General features: G+C 42.9%; 2 protein-coding genes, 1 long non-coding RNA gene and 1 pseudogene across 3 annotated transcripts; 1 reads left to right on the top strand and 3 right to left on the bottom strand.

Annotated features, from left to right (window-relative positions):
• The first annotated feature begins 225 nt into the window (after window positions 1-225).
• On the top strand, window positions 226-308 carry LOC124068754 (annotated as a pseudogene).
• A 451-nt stretch (window positions 309-759) lies between these two features.
• On the bottom strand, window positions 760-2,159 carry LOC124068452. Its single transcript, XR_006844912.1, has 4 exons — window positions 2,041-2,159; window positions 1,547-1,584; window positions 1,207-1,409; window positions 760-902 (listed from the first exon to the last, which is right to left on the bottom strand). It is a non-coding gene; the product is annotated as an uncharacterized LOC124068452 (long non-coding RNA).
• Window positions 2,160-2,601: 442 nt separating this feature from the next.
• Window positions 2,602-7,352, bottom strand: igbp1 (immunoglobulin (CD79A) binding protein 1). Its single transcript, XM_046406718.1, has 3 exons — window positions 6,830-7,352; window positions 4,569-4,901; window positions 2,602-3,694 (listed from the first exon to the last, which is right to left on the bottom strand). Exons 1-3 carry the CDS (start codon window positions 7,304-7,306, stop codon window positions 3,422-3,424), a joined length of 1,083 nt encoding a protein of 360 aa, XP_046262674.1. The 5' UTR covers window positions 7,307-7,352; the 3' UTR covers window positions 2,602-3,421.
• A 1,346-nt stretch (window positions 7,353-8,698) lies between these two features.
• Window positions 8,699-17,819, bottom strand: LOC124068502 (magnesium transporter protein 1-like). The gene is made up of 10 exons (XM_046406806.1): window positions 17,662-17,819; window positions 16,267-16,436; window positions 16,074-16,191; window positions 14,907-15,047; window positions 14,608-14,748; window positions 13,469-13,558; window positions 13,318-13,381; window positions 12,472-12,546; window positions 11,091-11,181; window positions 8,699-10,973 (listed from the first exon to the last, which is right to left on the bottom strand). The coding sequence occupies exons 1-10, from the start codon at window positions 17,740-17,742 to the stop codon at window positions 10,958-10,960; spliced, it is 987 nt and encodes a 328-aa protein (XP_046262762.1). The 5' UTR covers window positions 17,743-17,819; the 3' UTR covers window positions 8,699-10,957.
• Window positions 17,820-17,977: the final 158 nt, after the last annotated feature.

Below are 17,977 nucleotides of genomic sequence, written 5' to 3' on the forward strand. Positions count from 1 at the left end.
ATAAGCACTGGAGGATTCGGAGAAACTGAACTTTGGAGCGTTTCCTCTTTACCCAAGCCAAGCATCACTTTCCATATGATCATCATATGTTTGTTGTCCTGTGAGAACCACACGACAAAATCTTTTCATGAGGTCAGAAAACAGCCCCACTTTCCAGCCAATCCAAGAGGCTTTGTGAAGTGTTTATTTAGATGTCAACATCATCCGGATCATCAAGCCACATCTGCTTAAAAGCATTAACTTAAATTAAGATTAGCATGGCCCTGCGCAAGGATGACACGCAAATTCGTGAAGCGTTCCTCATTTTTCTTCTTCTAAAAAAAAAAAAAAAAAAAAAAAAAAAAAAAAAAAAAAAAAAAAAAAAAAAAAAAAAAAAGGGGGGCAGCCGTGGCCTAGAGGTTGGAGAAGCGGCTTGTGATCGGAGGGTCACCGGTTCGATTCCCCCACTGGACGGGCAGGAAAAATTTGGGTGTGGTGGAGTGATTAATGCGAAAAATACTCCCCCCCCTCCATTAGCCGGCTGATGTGCCCTTGAGCAAGGCACTTAACCCCCCCAATATGCTCCCCGGGCGCCTGATGCTGCCCACTGCTCCTGTGTGTGTTTCACTGCATGTACTTTGCTGGGTGTTGCATGTGTGTGTTCAACTAAGGATGGGTCAAATGCAGAAGACGAATTCAGTGTGTGTATGTAAAAATATATATACTGCCAATAAAGTTGATTCTTCTTCTTCTTCTTCTTCTTCTTCTTCTTCTTCTTAACATACAGGAATAAATAAAGTCAATGAGAACTATAGACAACATTTCTCAAAGAGGTCATCCGATTCATCTCCTTCCTCCGATATTTGCTCCACCCTCCACCTCCTCACTTTGCTGCTCCTCCTGCTGATCACAGCTGCTGGCATCTGAAGAAAGGAAAAGATGGCACCTTTACATCTGAATCCGTCTACAAGGTAAGAACGACACTCAAGTAAAGAATTAGTAGTAGGCTGGACAGCTAATTCACTGAGTCAAACAAAAGCAGTTCTTATATTAAAAATAACACCTTTTAAAGGTACTGGTGTGTGCATATGTTTCTTCTCTAACTGATTCAGTTTTTCCTTCCATTTGTCACCCATCTGCACTGTGTTTGAGAGGCTGTGTGCCCTGCAGTGGATCTGTGGAGGTCAAACAGTCTGTTACTGTGGTGTGAAATGTGACTGAGTCCACTGAGGGAGGAGTCTGTGTCGATCTGGAGCCACAGGTGTTCACAGTCCTCCTCAGGTTCGCATGGCCCCTGCAGTACGTCACCAGTGTCATGGCGGGAGGTCAGTCATCTGGCCTGAAGCAGCTCCAGCACCCTCCTCACAGCGTGTCAACCTGCTTCGCTTCCGGCGTCTGAAGCATACGTCCAAGAAGGCTTCAAACGACCTCTGCGTAAAGTAAGGGTTGTGCTGTAAAAATGAATGTCTTTTAAGAGCTGTTAAAATGGATACAAATAAAGCTAAACTCACTCAATAAGACTCAACTGCAGCAGAGCGTGGATACACGCTGTGTGATGGAGACTTACCTTACGCCACACGCCTCCAGCTCATGTGATGCTCCTGCCTGCCAGCTGTGCAGTGAAGAAGAAGAATCAGCTTTATTGACAGTATATATATTTTTACATACACACACTGAATTCTTCTGTATTTGACCCATCCTTAGCTGAACACACACATGCAACACCCGGCAAACTACATGCAGTGAAACACACACAGGAGCAGTGGGCAGCATCAAGCGCCCGGGGAGCATATTGGGGGGTTAAGTGCCTTGCTCAAGGGCACATCAGCCAGCTAGTGGAGGGGGAGAGCAATTTTTTCACATTAATCACTCCACCACACCCAAATTTTTCCTGCCCGTCCGGTGGGGGAATCGAACCAGTGACCCTCTGATCACAAGCCGCTTCTCCAACCTCTAGGCCTCGGACACACCTAACTGAGAGTAAATGTACACTGCTGCACGCACTGACAACCTTATATTAACTTTAGTGTTGTCACACAAACTCTCATCCCGAGAAGTCACCTGTTGACAGACGGACTCCCGCCCTCCTGCACGTCCTCAGCCTGAGCACCGCTAGCCAGCGACTAGCTTGCTAGCTATCATCCGTAACGTGTCAGTGAGCAAAGTAACAGACTTACAATGACGGACCAAGCGCCACTGACGGACGTCTCATCCACTGTATCCGTCTCCACGGTACCAGTCCCTCTGGCCCGGGTTCGCACGCACGGAGCTCCGCACGCCATAAACACTGCGGTGCCGTTCAGTTCGGTTGTCCCGCCTTGATGACGTGTTCCTTCGTCCCACACTGATTACGTATGAAAACGGGAGCGCGATAGACAGAAGCGGATAGCAGACTGTGTTTGGTTAATTTGGGGTAGTTGGTGCTGTAGTGTAGCGTTTAACACACCTGTTGTGCAGGTCACGTGATCTGAACTGCTCCCAGCCTATGAAAACCCTGCATTTCAGCTTTGCTTGTCTCCTGTGCGCACAACAATCCATGCAGCGATGGCCTCGCACTTCTCACTAAGTAACATTATTTTTACATTTCATTTCACTGATTTTTCAAACAGTTTTTGAGATAAATTATTTTTTAGAACTTTTTATTTATTGATAACACTGGAAAACAAACTGAACAGGCTTTTATCATGAACAAGTTGAGATCCTGATCATAAACATCCTGTAAATGTCGAGGGGACGTCCCGTTTGCTAGGACATTCCTATAATTCCGAAACCTCATCTGAACCAAGTAATCTCATTTGAGAGATTCAAATCCCTCCTGTAGCTAAATATCATCCATATATTCAGACTGACATACCTGTGTATTACTTGCGTATGGTCTTTGTATGTTTATACTGTACAATACAATGACAAACAATTTACTTTGTATTTTGTGCAGGCTAAGACCCTCTCACTTCCATTTCACCATGAGGTCAATCTTTGGCCTGAGGAGAAAGGACAAGCTGACAACAGAGCACGTACATCATGACGGTGTCACTGACTGGACATATTCTTACTATATTCTGTACGCAACTGATTTTCTTGGCTCGTGCTTGGATCACAGTCTTTATTTTTGAGTGACCGCATTAGAGGAATACACACTACAGAGCAGGGAAACTGGCATCATGGCTGGGCGCTTTGCAGTCCACACAAATTTTAGATTTTCATTGAGACTCACTCATAAACATGGCTGTGGTCCCGACGTCCAGCCTCGTAAATGACATAACGTGAGTGAGTGAGCTGTAGTGTCCACCTGCACGAAACTCGACAGGTGTGCTAGTGATGCGGTTTCTTCATACCAATGGTTTTAAAGATCACAATTATGATAAATATCCACTTCCAAGACTTATTAGAATTTAAGTTAAGAAAGCCAGGTCTGTTTGGACACAAACTGTCTTGGGATCAGTTACCCCATGTTTTGGCGGTTTCCATAACCTCTGCGATGACTGTCTTTCCAGTCATCCCAGTTTCTGGCTTTCAGGAGAGACTCCTCATCATCGTTTTCAGCTTTTTTCTCTTTTTCTTCTTCTTCCCTCTCCTTTGCATCAGTGTCCTCCTCCACAGCAATCCTTCTGGGGATCCCCTGGTCAGGCAGGCCTCCGCGTTTCCTGTGTTGTTCATACCAGTCATCTACTGTCATGGTGGGAAGGCTGGGATAACCATGCCCGAACACCCGAGCCTGCAGACAAAGCAAACACATTCATCACACACTGTTGCAAAGCATGTCGAGGACACTCGCAGCACTAATAGTACAGGCTGACCTTGATTGGTAGCACGTGCTTTAACGAGCCCAACATCTGTTTACAGCCTCACCTGCTTCACCTTCACCGGGTTTCGGCTTTGCTGTCTGAGGGGCTATTATCTTTAAAAAGCTGGTACTGTGGGAAAACTAACTGCCTGTGAAAACTAAGAAAATCAGATCTACAATATTGAAGCAGGAGGCTATTTTATTTCATGAGGGTCATATTTAGGCCAGAGTTTGCATGTTCTCCCTGTGCCTGTGAGGGTTTTCTCCGGGTTCTCCGGCTTCCTCCCACAATCCCAAAAACATGCACATCAGGTTAACTGGCTGCTCTACATTGTCCCAAGGTGGGAGCGTATGCATGTGTGTGATTGTCTGTCTTTGTGTGTCGGCACTGATAGGCTCCAGCTCTCCCTCGACCCTGACGGATAAGTTGGATGGAGGGTACATATTTACACTCAAAGAAAATACTGACATTCTCAGTCTCTCCGACACACACCCACATTCCTAAACAGAAACTCATCTTCTCCGACGAGGCCATGTGCCAAAGTAGTTGTATCCTTTGACTGACAGACAAGATAATCATTGTCTTCCAAATGACTTCAGACCAAGTTTGGCATTTCTATACAGCTAATTCTTGTTAAATTTTGACCTACACATACACAGATACTGATATTAACAATGAGCTGATAATGGTCTGGCTCTAATCTATACACCCCTGCAATCACCAACGGCTCTTGTTGAATGAATCACTGCATGTGGCTGCTTCAGTGCCCACAGGCCCTACGCTGACTCAAACAAGCAGTTTTACCTGTACAGCATCCTTGGTGAGAATGAAGGGTTTCATAGGAGGCCTGGCTGGCTGAGCAGGCGGCTTGGCGGGACCCTGCTTCAGGCCACCCATCTTCTTGAGGATCTCCTCCTCCTGGTTGATGCTCTCTATTTCCTCCAGACACACAGTGATCCATCTCTTGACGTTCAGAAGGTAAAAATCTCTGCTGACCTCATCGTCAGCTTGTCCGCTATCCACAGCTCTGCGAACATCCGACAGTCTGGTTTCCAGCTGCTTCCTCTGTCGGTACCGCTCAATCTTAGCTTGTCTCTGTGCCGCCATGAAGACCAGGTCTGATGAGTGGGGGACAGACTGGAACAACAAGCACGTAGCACACTTTAGATTATCTGCTGATTCAGCACTTGTCTGTGTGGTGTAGACAGTTAAGCTAAGCTGTTTATATTAAAAGGACCACCTGGTTCATGTCTATCACAACAGAAGTGTCTTAATTTGAAGGCAGTGGTCGGCCATAGCAGTTCAGCAAAGTCAGCTCTTATCATCAAAATATAAAACCAGAACTATCACCCAGCGACAGCATGCATCCACACAACAGTCGAGCTGCAGTTTAAGTGCATGCTTGTCCAGACTGACATGCAGTGAATGATAAGGAGCTTTGTCACCTGAAGCTGAATATTAGCAAAACCAATGAGCTGTTGGTGAACTACACTACTTCAAATGAATGTTGCTAGAAAGAAGCTACTAATACAAAACCCAGATGCTTCACACACATCTTCACGCCCAAGATTAGTGTCACCAGTTCAGTCTCTTACCAAATTTGAAATATGGTCACAATCTCCCCCTCGGTTCCTGAGTTATGGTGTTGAATAATGGACAGAAAACACTGTGATTTCATAGCGAAGTTGACCTCTGACCTTTTGGATATAAAATGTCATCACTTTATCATCTTATCCTATTAACATTTGTGTGACATTTTGTCATAATTAGCGTATGAAATTTTGAGTTGTGGCAAAAATATGTTCTGTGACAATAGTGACCTTTAACCATGAAAATGTAATTAATTCATCCTCGAGTCCAAATGGACGTTTGTGCCTAATTCAAGGAAATCTGTGCAAAGTGTTTCTAAGACTGTTTTCACAAGAATGGGACGGACGGAGGGACAATCCAACAACATAATGCCTCTGGACACGGTTTCTGCCGGTGTGGACGCATTCAAAGATGATCTCAAGACAGATTTAAACATTTTCAGGGCTCTCGCTTTAGTGCATCGCTGATGAAGCTCCCTTGTCCTCTCAGTCACAGTCAACTCCATGTCAGTCACACAGCTGCTATCCGCTACTCATACGTCCCAGTCTACACTCAGCTGCCACCTCAACAGCCCCAACGCTGCCTCTGTGGAGGCTGGTTTTATTTACACCCATTCAAAGAGAGCTGCTGAGAAATCGGTTTTGCATTGTTCAGTATTCAATCCACACCATCAGATTTACGCTGCATGTTGTTTTGATATTGAATGTCCTAAAAACATTTTATAACCTGACTGTAAACACGCATTGCTTGCTTGTAACAAAGTCAAGTCTCATAAAAACAAAAGTCGATTTCTCTTGGAGTGCAGTCAGCTTCATCATGTCATCAGGGCCTGGCGCTGACCAGCTTTTCCTGCCTGTGATGGCTACTGGATCCTGTTCTGTTAGACTGCTGTGATCTGCTCTTAGATCCACTGAGCACTGATGTTACATGATGTCTCCTTCTCCCACATGTTTGTCCAGTGGTGTCCAGTGGATCTGTTCCCATCGCTCTCTAGTTGTGATATCACTGCTGGAACACTGAGCCAGAAGTTGGGTGTCAGCATCGATGGTGGTCTTCAAAGTACCCATGCATCCCACAAACTGGCTCCAGCAGCTCATCGCAACATCCTGCCTTTGAAAAGTTTTGAGTTTTGATTGCAAAACGCATGAAAATCCAAATTAATGTCTTAGTTTGTTTTTTGTTGTTGTTTTTTTTGGTAAATACCCTCATCTCAAATCACCAGGAGGAGTAGAGTAATGAGGGGGGTCACAGTGCACATCAGAAATCGACCTTTGTTTTCACGAGACTTTCATTTCTCACAAGCACGCGACACATTTACATATTTACAGCCAGGTTATAAGAAAATATGTCCGAGATTATCAGTTTCACAACAGCATTCAGCTTCATGCAAACGCTCAAAGCTCCATCCTTTCCCAAACGTCTGAAGCCTTCGGCCGTCATCTACCGTTCGCGTCACTGTTTATTAGACCACTTACCGTCAGTGCGGAGAATCCATCTTCTGATGCCTCCTCGGGACTTGTGTTTTCACTGGTCAACTTCGGTAGTTCAAACGGCAGTACGTTGTACTCTTTACATCTCCTCAAGAAATCCATGAAGTAAGCCCGGGCCGCCTGCACGGTCTCCAGCCGTTTGTCCTGTCTGGTCTGCTTCATGGTGAGAGCTCCGAGCAGGGCGGGCAGCAGCAGGTACTTCAGGTCCGCCGTTGCTATCTCATCGAGCTCCTCGTTGCGGCTGAACAGGTCGAGCTGAGCCACCATCCTGGACGCTTCTTCCAACATGTTCAGGCCGCGTTTCACTTTGATCTGGACACTTTCAGAGCCGAGCGGTTCGTTTGTGCTGTCAGCCTCCTCGAATATCTTCCATCCACGATCTAACAAGTCGGATAATTTTAGAGGTCCTGCGCCAGAATGCGAAGGCTGCCTAACATCGTCTTCTGTTTCCCGATCCGCCATCTTGTCATACTTTCTAGCATCCGTCTTCTTCTTCTTCTTCTGTTCTCCTTATTCAGGCGTGATTTAGTGGACTGCTGCCTCCCACTGTTGTAGTTAAGTCACTGCTACTTTGGCCCTCTGACACGTTTATCCCTTTTATTAGATTTATCCGTGTGACAGCCGGGTTTAACGGGTGGCTGGATGTTGTATAGATTCCTCACGCTGCTGTCTGCCTCTTGCTGCCGTTGATGAGTCGGTTTTTCACGGATTATGCAGCTGCACTCCATCCTGACAAATGACTCGTACACATTTACACCATGTGTGCCAAAACGCGCCCTAACCACCTGCCACCACCCATAAAAATCACACTACATCCTTTCCTCTCTAGTTTGAAATCCATCTTCAGGATCTCCCCAACTGCATGAGGCTCAGCTCTGCACCGCCTCTCCCCTCAAACGCCACCGAGGCAGATACTGAATCAGTGCACAGGACAACTTTACCCAAAGCTGCTTTTTCTGCCCACAATTAAATGACTAACCGTGCAGACATCCTATTACTTTTACAGATCTTACAAGCAAAACCCCACTCTTCTGTTCTCTGATTCCTTGTGCCATCCTTGCCCCGCCCCCCAGTTCATAAGGTGTTCCTGTCCACACGTTACAGTCACTGAGGGACAGGTGACCAGCAAACAGGGACCACCTGGGTCCTCCTCCCTCCCCCCTCTGCACTGACAAGCACACACAAACATATTTATTCAGCTTGAAAATGAGATATAATCTGATCACAAATGAGGGCCTCCTTCTCGCCCTCTGTGTGCTGTCAACCAAAAGGACAATAACAGATAACAGAGTATTAATAACACAGTAAGAGGTAGGAAAATGGGGACAAATCCATATCAGTTTGTAACATTATTCTAAGTCAGTATTGGATTGTTGCAGTCAGGTAACACCCATCCATTTATCTGTGCAGGGCTGTGAAGCTCATCCCAGGGTTACTTGTGGTTCCTAGAGTCTCCAAAAGTAGAAGAGGAACTAGAGCATTCAGTTATCAAGTTCCATCTTCAGACGAGTCAGATGCCATCTGAGTGAGTAGGCTTGAAACGATTCTTTTTAATAAAGCTTGTAGTCAGGGCTGGCTCAGACTGGCCTCATTATGCTGCTACAGGCTGTAGATGACCAGGGGGCTTTCCATCACACTGTGGGCTTCTCTCTCCTTCACTGCTCATTCATTTCCCATTAATGCATGTCACTAACTCGGCTTCTTCCACGGGTTCCCATGGATCGTGGTTGGACTTCCTGCTGCGGTCCGGCTTGATGCATACCTTTATTATTATTAGTCATGGTTCTATTACTTCTGTTATTATGGTTGATGCTGGAAATGATTCCATAAACAGAAAGAAACTGGAGGACAAACTCAAGGTGGTTAAGGCATTTTAATAAAGACAAAAATCAAACTGAAGTATTCTGATGACTGAGATGGTAAACTTCTTATAATGTAATCAAACTCAAAAATCTCAGCTTGGTCAGCGGTTAAAGCCATTCTTACATTTTAATAAGGGACAATAATCATTCTTTAACAGGAAGTGTGATTATTCAGCTTTAACAGCTCACTGCAGCCCCATTACAGGTGAGGACTAAGACACTCTACACAAAACCCATGTGAAAAATAATTCACCTTCAATTAATTTTAATAGAGGTGATTTGATTTTTAAAAAGAAAAAACATCTTTGTTCATTTTTCATTCAACATCTGACATTTCTCATTTGGGAATTTGAAAACAAATGGGCGAATAAACTTTATAAATCTTTTTTCCTCCATCTACTAATGCTTCATACTCTTAAATTCCACGGTTCTGTTATAAACCCTGAGAATAAAGATGCACTCTGAGTCGGTGTTTAAAAAGAGATAAAAAAAACAAACAATCAATTCCATCTCTTGTATATTTACTACATAGAGGCCATTCACCTGAGTACTATAGTGTGTACTGTTACAACATACGTTGTTTGGATTTGTCAGTACTTTGTCAGTACTCCAAACTCACTCCAGTTCGAGCAACCTTCAGATTTCTGAAAATCACGACACGCATTACTCTGTTTAGTTCACAGGCACACACACACACGTCATCACACACCTCAGTGGCTCAACACAGCTTTTAAAGCGATGAAAATCTGCCTCTGAAAGCTTCTCTTTAAACAACATCCTTAGCGTTCACCCACAGAGAAACAAAAGTCCACTTGGTAATGGTGCGTTTATGGGCTGCTTGTGATCTTTGGCAGGGGGTATTTTTTTACTTTGCTCTACATACCTCACATACCTTTCCTACAGCCAATGGCAGCTGCGGCTGTGTACAAACAACAGGAGTGAAATACCAAAGGTTAAAACCTGAACACTTTGCTGTAAACAAATTACCAACTCAGCAAACACTCAATAGGGATGTTTGCCTGGTTGGTAATCATCCAGTATATACGTACCCACTACAAAAAGGGATGTCACGAGGGCCCTCGACTGGGTCCTGCTTTGACCCCCCTCCTGTGCATTTAGGCTCTGTGTTGTAGAAGTTGCTTTAAATCCAACTGAAATAATATCTAACTTAGATTTAAACTTAAATGTACTGTTTTTTTATTAATCACACTTAATTTTATTAATATATCCATATCTATCTATAAGCCATCTCTTTCTCTATAAATATATATGAATATATATTTGCTTAGAGAATACTGAAGTTAATGAGAGCTCCTCAGCTCACATTTGAGGTGACTCCATTAACAGTTAATTCAATCATGCCCACACTGGTTGCTTTATGTAAGATTTAGAGCATTGGGGCAAATTTAACTCCCCCAGCTTCAGTGTGTCATTACTGATGCAGTCATTTTTCTTACTGCCTCTTGGGAGTTCACATTTGTCAGTACTCATCCTGATGGTTAATGTCTGGTATAACCTAAAGTAATCAAGCCAGAGCACAGCCAGGGGGAATCATCACAGGGAAGTCTGCAGTTCAACCGTCCACAATCAACAACTGCTTCTAAACTCCATCCACCAAATTGTCTCTTCTACTTACAGAACTTAAAAGTGGTTTATTTAATTTTAAAAACCTTAATATATGAGTGGGTGCTTATGCCACATGTATAAAGTGTTACCAAAATGACTTCCAGACACTCTGGATGCCTGAAATGCCTGCTCCTCCATAAATATATGATCCTGATTTAAGTTCAGCCACAGCCACACCCACACACACACAAACAAACAACCAACAACGTCAGAGAAGAGAGTCCATGGCCTGTTTATGGTCCCAACAACTTTAAAATAAAGACACAGACTGAGATTTGTGTCCAGTAGGGGCTGGACTGAACTATTACCAATTATAAATTTAAAAAAATATGTTTTATTTCTTCAAAATTCTAATCTAGAAAACAGCTCTTGGCACAACATAGACTGCACACTGATGATGTATTAACTGCTTGCTGAGTCACTGTAAAGGCACGGTGTGTATGTACATGTGTTAACACAGACTTTGGCTCAACAGAACAGAAGACAAATTATGGCTTAGCAAACAGAAATGAGGCATCTTTGCCATGGACAGCACCCTGCTTGTTGACAGCAATTAACAGCACTTTGAGGAACTTCCTGTCCTGCAGTTCATACTTGCTATGACGCTGAAGAACATCGGCGAGCTCTAACTCATCAAGAAGCTGCAACAGAAACAAGAAAGCTTAAAGCCAAACAGGAAATAAACAGCAATAGCAAATAAAGGGTGATCAGAAGTTAAAACAAGATAAAGAGCGATAAGTGAGTCTGTCAGTCTCTACCTGTATGGATATCCGTGGTACTTGGCTCTGAAAATGGACAGCAGCCAGCTGAAGAACAGCATCACCAGACCAATACCTGCAACACACATAACTGACCCACAGAGTCAGTTTGGTGACCATTAAAACTACTGACAGGTGAAGTGAATGAAATGAATCATATCATTACAATGCAATGTTTTGGCCCCGTCGTGTGGTGCACTCCATTCCTGCACTCCATACGCAGGACCCAAAGGATCCAACATTAATGATAAACTGAAGCTTGTCCTTCATCATGTGGCAGTGCACACACTGGACAGGAGGGTTGACTGCATTTTGACTGCAAACAAGCCGCAAAGCCGAGAACGTCCTCGATCTTTCTTTCTCTGGTAATTTCCCCTGCAACGCAGTGCATAACGGTGTAAAGAATTTTAAGCTATGCTCAACTGAATACAGGACAAAGACGATGTATTTGAATTTCACACTGACAAATTTGTTCCAAAAAAAAATTGGCAAGTTTTTTTGCTTTAACTTAATTTATAACACAAATGAACAACAACAAAAAAAACATTATTCCCTGACCCAAAATAGAAGGGAGGATAAACTCCCCGTGTCAAATAAGTCAAATAATGTGCATTGCAAATTAAATGTGTGTTTCTGTATTTAGTTAAGTCAACAACATAATCCCTTTGTTTTCAACTGCTTGTTGTTCTGCATTACCCATCAGTCATTCTGTTTCAACATTCAAACACTCGTTCTAATGCAATTTGCTTTGTTGATGTTTGAACCTGTCTGGTGGTCGACACACATGGCATGCATGGCAGAGGGTTCTTAATTTTAAACAGACACATTAAGAGTGGGGTTTATCAATAGCATGCTGCAGTACCTTCAACAGTGTGAATCAGAGAGGGTCAAAGCAATGTTTGGTACTAAAATATGACCAAGTATACTTACCAAACACACTGAGCTGCAGAGAAATAAAGGCCTGCCTCAAATACAAGGGCTGCTTCACATAAGAAGCCAGCAACCAGAAGGCTTTTAGTGTGAATTATCTGTATGGAGTCACTCATAGTATTTAAATTACTGATTTGTATCCACTTGGAATGTATAACACATATCGAACCAAAAAAATTAGAGGCCCAATTAAATTAGCTGAAATTTATATTATCAGCTTACTGTGCACGTTAGGTTTAACTCCAGTCAGTTTCAACAGGATTATAACAGGAAGACAGGAAGCTGATATGAACAGGAGGAATATTTACAGCAAGATTTGAGAATGCAGTAAGCAACTGGGCAACGTTTAAGAATGATCTGGAGTGTACACCAAAAAGCTGAGAAAATACAGTAATAATCAGAGTGAGCGTGTGTGTGTGTGTGTGTGTGTGTGTGTGTGTGTGTAGCATACTCTTCCTCTTGCCGATATCCATGTCAGAGGTAGCAGCCTCACACAGCAGCACCATTCCCATGGTGACAGCAGCATCTGGCAGTTGGGGTCAAGGTTTAATCTCGAATTTCCATTAAGCTATAGACCTTCACAGCTTAAACGCACCACATATCAGAGATGTTAGCTTTTTCTGAAAACAAATCCAATTTAAGTCTCAAGTAAAGTCTTTGAGAGGCAAGTCCAAGTCTCTTATGGTTGCAAGTAGCACTCTACACTATACAGACAAAAGTATTGGGACAGATGACCATTCCATAAACAGAGACTTTGGTGATATCTGACTCTAAGTCTTCACATCAGTGTCCACGCACACTGATGTGAAGTCGGTCCCCCCTTTGTGACTGTGGCAGCTTTCACTCTTTTTGGAAAGGGTTTCCATTGTGTCTCATCATGTTAACGCGCCACAAAACATAAAATAAAGATCGTTTGTTAGTCCCAAATCTCAAGCTTACATCAAGTCTCAAGTCTTTTGAGATTAAGTCACAAGTCCAGTTTCAAGCCACTTTGTGTGCAACTTCTGTGTACAAATTTAGGTTCCCATCTCTGGAAAATGTCAAGTTGAGGTCAGGCATGTAGCGTTTCCAGCCCTATCACAAAAACATAGCGAAACTGACGACGTGCTCTTAAAACAGAAACATAACAAAGACGGGAGGAGTGAAGAAAATCTGGAATCCCAACAATGAAAGCTGACACTCTGGATCTCATACAATGATAATTAGCTTTGCTTAGACTTGTTTTAATCTGTGTATTAAACAAGAACTCAGTGTGTGCTGAATGTGAAGTACGAGTATGCATTAAGCTGAAGGATACTGAAGAGCAGGACGATGTGCGTCTCCGCCACAAACTGGGCTTGACTGCTGCCGTGGATGTAACTCTGAAAACACAGTTTAATATCACTCTGACAGTTCACATGTTATATTGTGAAAAATGATATATTCTTAATGGTGTGATTTTGCCTTACAACTTGGCCAGTGCTAGGATTCTTGTGTGCATAAGGAGGTCCTCTGATGTGGTTCCACATTTGCCCTGAAGTCATGATCAGGACAAAGCACTGAAACACGGGAAGAAGCACAAGGAAGACATTACAAAGATCAGGACAAAACCATCAGAAACTTGACTCGGAGACTTGGAAATTTCTTCTACGCGTAAGATTCTTCATAATGTGAAGATTAATTTAACTGTCATTATACAACACAGATTGTGCAACAAAACTCCAGTTATAAGTTATTTAGACAAAAGTATTGGGACACATCTTTCTACGGGGCTGTTTTCAGGGTTTGGGCTCGGCCCCTGACTTCCAGTGAAGGGAAATCTTAATGCTTCAGCACACCAAGACATGTTGGACAATGCTATGCTTCCAACTTTGTGGCAACAGTTTGTTGAAGGCCCTTTTCTATTCCAGCATGACTGTGCCCCAGTGCACAAAGCAAAGCTCCATAAAGACATGGTTGGATGAGTTTGGTGTGGAAGAACTTGACTGGCCCACACAGAGCCCTGACCTCAACCCCATCCAACACCTTTGGGATGAACTGGAACGGAGATTGTGAGCCAGGCCTTTTGGTCCAACATCAGTGTGTGACCTCACAAATGCTCTACTGCATGAATGGGCACAAATTCCCACAGAAACACTCCAACATGTTGGGGAAAGCCTTCACAGAAGAGTGGAAGCTGTTAGAGCTGCAAAGCTGTCTGTGTGTTTAGAATGAGATGACGTGAAAGTTCCTGTTGGTGTAAAGGTCCCAATACTTTTGTCCATATTGTGTAGTTCCCAATCCTACACGTGAAAAATAAAAACCATACAAACTAATGAATCAATAAAATGAATGAAAAATCAATTCACAAAAAGAAAAAGGATTTTAGAAATGTCTACAGCTTTATTAAAAAGAAAAAATCCTAAAATAACACTTTGACAGAAGTATTCAGACCGTTAGCTTTGAGTTCCTACACCTTCACTGGTGTTTTCACTTTGTCGTCGTGGTATTCGGTGTAAATTGATGAGGAAAAAATTAATTTAAACATCACAGCACATTATTTTACAGCAATAGCAAATATTCAGCTCATGATATGTGTGGGGTGGAGGTGCGTGCTGGACATTGTTACCAGTGCAGAGAAGGCCCAGACATTCTTGTTAAAGAGAAACTCCAAATTGTGTCTCCGTAAATACGCCAGGCCTCCAATCACAGCCAGGAGGAAGCCCAGCAGGAGAGGTCCTGCGTAGTTGGGAGGACGAATGACGCGAATCTACAAAACAGACAAACATGTCAGTCTCTCTCATCGTCATGAATACGACTGATCAAAGTTCACAGTTGAGCTTTATTGGTTTATTTCATGACAGACATAATGTTGGATTACATTTGGGAGCCCCGTCTTCCAGATTTAATGATTTGTTTTGGATTTACCTGCACATCAGTTCTGTCTGCCACCCATCTGGCCAGCTGCTCAGCTGCAAAGCCCCTGACCTGCAGCTCATAGGTATCAGACTTGCGAGGTTTCCCTTTGGATGGGAAGTGCAGGAAGGTTGGAGCAGAATTCATATTGAGCTGAAACACAAATACAAGCAAAACATTCAGTGTATTTTGCAGTGGAGTTGAACAGTACTTGATCACATCCCATCACCAAATCATAATCCTTGCAGTTGGGAAGGGAAGCGTGACACGGCTTGTCGGGGACACAGCTACAAATACATTAATTACATTGAAAAAGACAAAATAACGGGGTCATTGTTAACCTTCCAGGACGTTTGATAAACTAGTTAACGTCGTACCATGTAGGCACTTCATCCCGTATATACAAATAGAACCAGATACCAGATGCAAAGATGACTTATCTCTCTTCCTCCATGCGATGAACGCCATTAAAGGGTTCATATGGTTGAGAATGACTTCACTGCTATGTCACTTGGAGCTTTTCTTTGAGTTGTGTTCACAAACGTACAATACTCACAAAAGTGTCAGTCACTCAGAGGCAGACAGTTCTCCACTGTGCCTCCTCACACCACAACTCCGTTTCTGTTAGTATGTTATTTCCTAATCCTTTTGTGCGTCGGGTCTCTTGGACCCCGATAAGCATGTGGAAGATATTTACAACCTCTTCAGTGTCAAAACTAGTAGTGAGATGAATTCATTTCTTATTATTACCCTTAGCTGGGCTCCCTTGCGTTACATCATTTCATTTTAGACACAGATTTTAGAATTTAGAAGCAGAATTCTTTCAGAAAAATGACTACAGAAGGCACTTTAGTGTGTATATATATGAGTATATATTGAAAATTTAGTTTCTAGAGACTGATTCACTGGGGTCTCCACCTGAGAGCTGCTCTTCAAACTGTGGCAAAACCATTATTTTCATGTCATGGGGCCAGGACCACTGACGGGGTGCAGATTTTCAGTCTAACCAAACACTGCAGAAGCTGACAATACTTCTAATACTGAGGGAGCACTAATGACTGAAATCAACTAGTCGAGAGTTTGATTGGACTCAAAGCCTGGAGCCATCATGTATGGACAGCGAACTCTTAGAAAACAAAAGCCACCAACCCAGCCTTGAAGAACAAAAAGGTGTCTCACCATCTGAAAGACGTCTGATCCTTCATCAAAATCGACAGATGCAAAGAAGACTTTGTTAGTAAAGGCAGAGGAATAACGCCAGGAGTTAGCCAGCACCTGGAACTCCTCATCAGCTTGTCTGAAAGGAAAAGATGCAATTTTATTGACATATTAGAAATAAACATCATATATTCTCATTGTTCGTGCTTCTTACCTGCAGACTCCACACTGTCTCTGTGGCTGCAGAGCTGTAAACATGATTACCACAGAGTAGTTTCTGGGAGGAGCTTTAACAAATCGACGAAACTTATCTCCATTCATCCTGATGATTGAACGCTTGGAGGTCCACTCCATCATCTGAGTCACCTTCTCAGACAGCAGAGTCTACACAGGCCACAGACAGGAAGACAGCTGCTAGTGTTCAATGCAAAAGCACGAGAACAGAGGACAAACGCAAAAAGCTGCCATGTTTATGAAGTAAAAATGTTACTGGCTTCATAAAATATTTTGGAAAAAGCTGCACAATACAAAATAATACATGAGATAAAGAAACGTGTGGAAGAGTCATGTTGGACCTAAATCAGTACAAACTGGGCTGCACAATATATCATTTCAGCATCAACGTGGTAATGCGCACATGTGCAGTTGTCAAGTCAAGTAAGGTAAATTAACTCAAACACAACATTGTACAGCCTTTTTGCTGCATGGTCCAAAAGGAAACACTCGTTCTCTCGTTCAGTGACATATGTACAAGAAAAGTCTGATATTCCTTTATGACTATTTATCTTCCACCACGCAGATTAAGCAAACATTTTACAAGCACAAGAAACAGTAGATTACGTGTAAGTAACACAACTGCGACACACAAGTCCTTTGGTAAAGCTTATCAGCCTGATGTCCAGCCCTCTTCACTGCTCATCTTGTAGTCAATGAAATTAAAGCCTAGTAATGAAACTTTACTCTTGAATTATTAAAAATGTTGGGTTGAGGCATAGGTTAGAGGCAACTCCCATAGAGCAAGTGACTATATTTAAATTAAATACGTTATATTTTAAACTGAGTAACGAATATGAAGATGGTTTGACTAAGAATGGTGAACAAAGGTATCTTATGGAAAAGGGAAGAGCAACAAAGACGGGGAGCTAAACAGGAAGTGGTGTTTACTAAGCACTGCTCCACCCGAGGCAGGTGATAGTTCTGATTCTGGCTCAGTGGCTGACTTTTCCGTGTCTGGTGAGCTACGTGTATCCACGCTGAGCTCACGTTCAGCGAACGGCGACTGTGAAAACCTGTTGACGTGAGATGGACTGGACCTCACACTTACAGGTTAGATTTAAGTTAGCTGACGTTAGTCCAACACTACTTTTACAACCAGTGCTGTGTTTTTACAAACGTTACCGATGTCTTTGATTGAAGATCAAAATAACGCGTTTCATTGAAAACTACCGCTTTTATTGCTGCCATACACAACCATACGTTAGCTAATTTGTGGTTGCTATTAGCTTAGCTTCTAAGATTGACAGGGACGATAGTCAACTTTGAAAACGTCGCAAAATTTAATCTAGACTTTATGAACTTTCTAAGCTTTCCGCTATTAAAGGCCCGTTACCTCTTTTTTCTTCTGTGCGTCAGCATGGTCACTGTAGAAAATAAAGAGAACAAACAGCGAAATAGAAAGTTTTCCAAACATTCTGCAACACTGGTCACACTCTTGTCGACCACACAGCAATCTTTTGTCAGCGTCCTATTGGTCGCCTCTCATCCAATCACAGCGAGGCATCTTCTTCCTCGCTTTCTTCGTCTTCTTCTTCTTCTTCTATCCGGCTGCAGCCGCGGAACGAAGATGAAAGAATCATAAGGAATTTCAACATTAAAATGTCTTTCTTAGGCTGTTGGGTCACAGAAAAAATTACGTTCTGATGTTC

This window comes from Scatophagus argus, chromosome 12, assembly GCF_020382885.2.
Source record: "Scatophagus argus isolate fScaArg1 chromosome 12, fScaArg1.pri, whole genome shotgun sequence".
NCBI lineage: Eukaryota > Metazoa > Chordata > Actinopteri > Scatophagidae > Scatophagus > Scatophagus argus.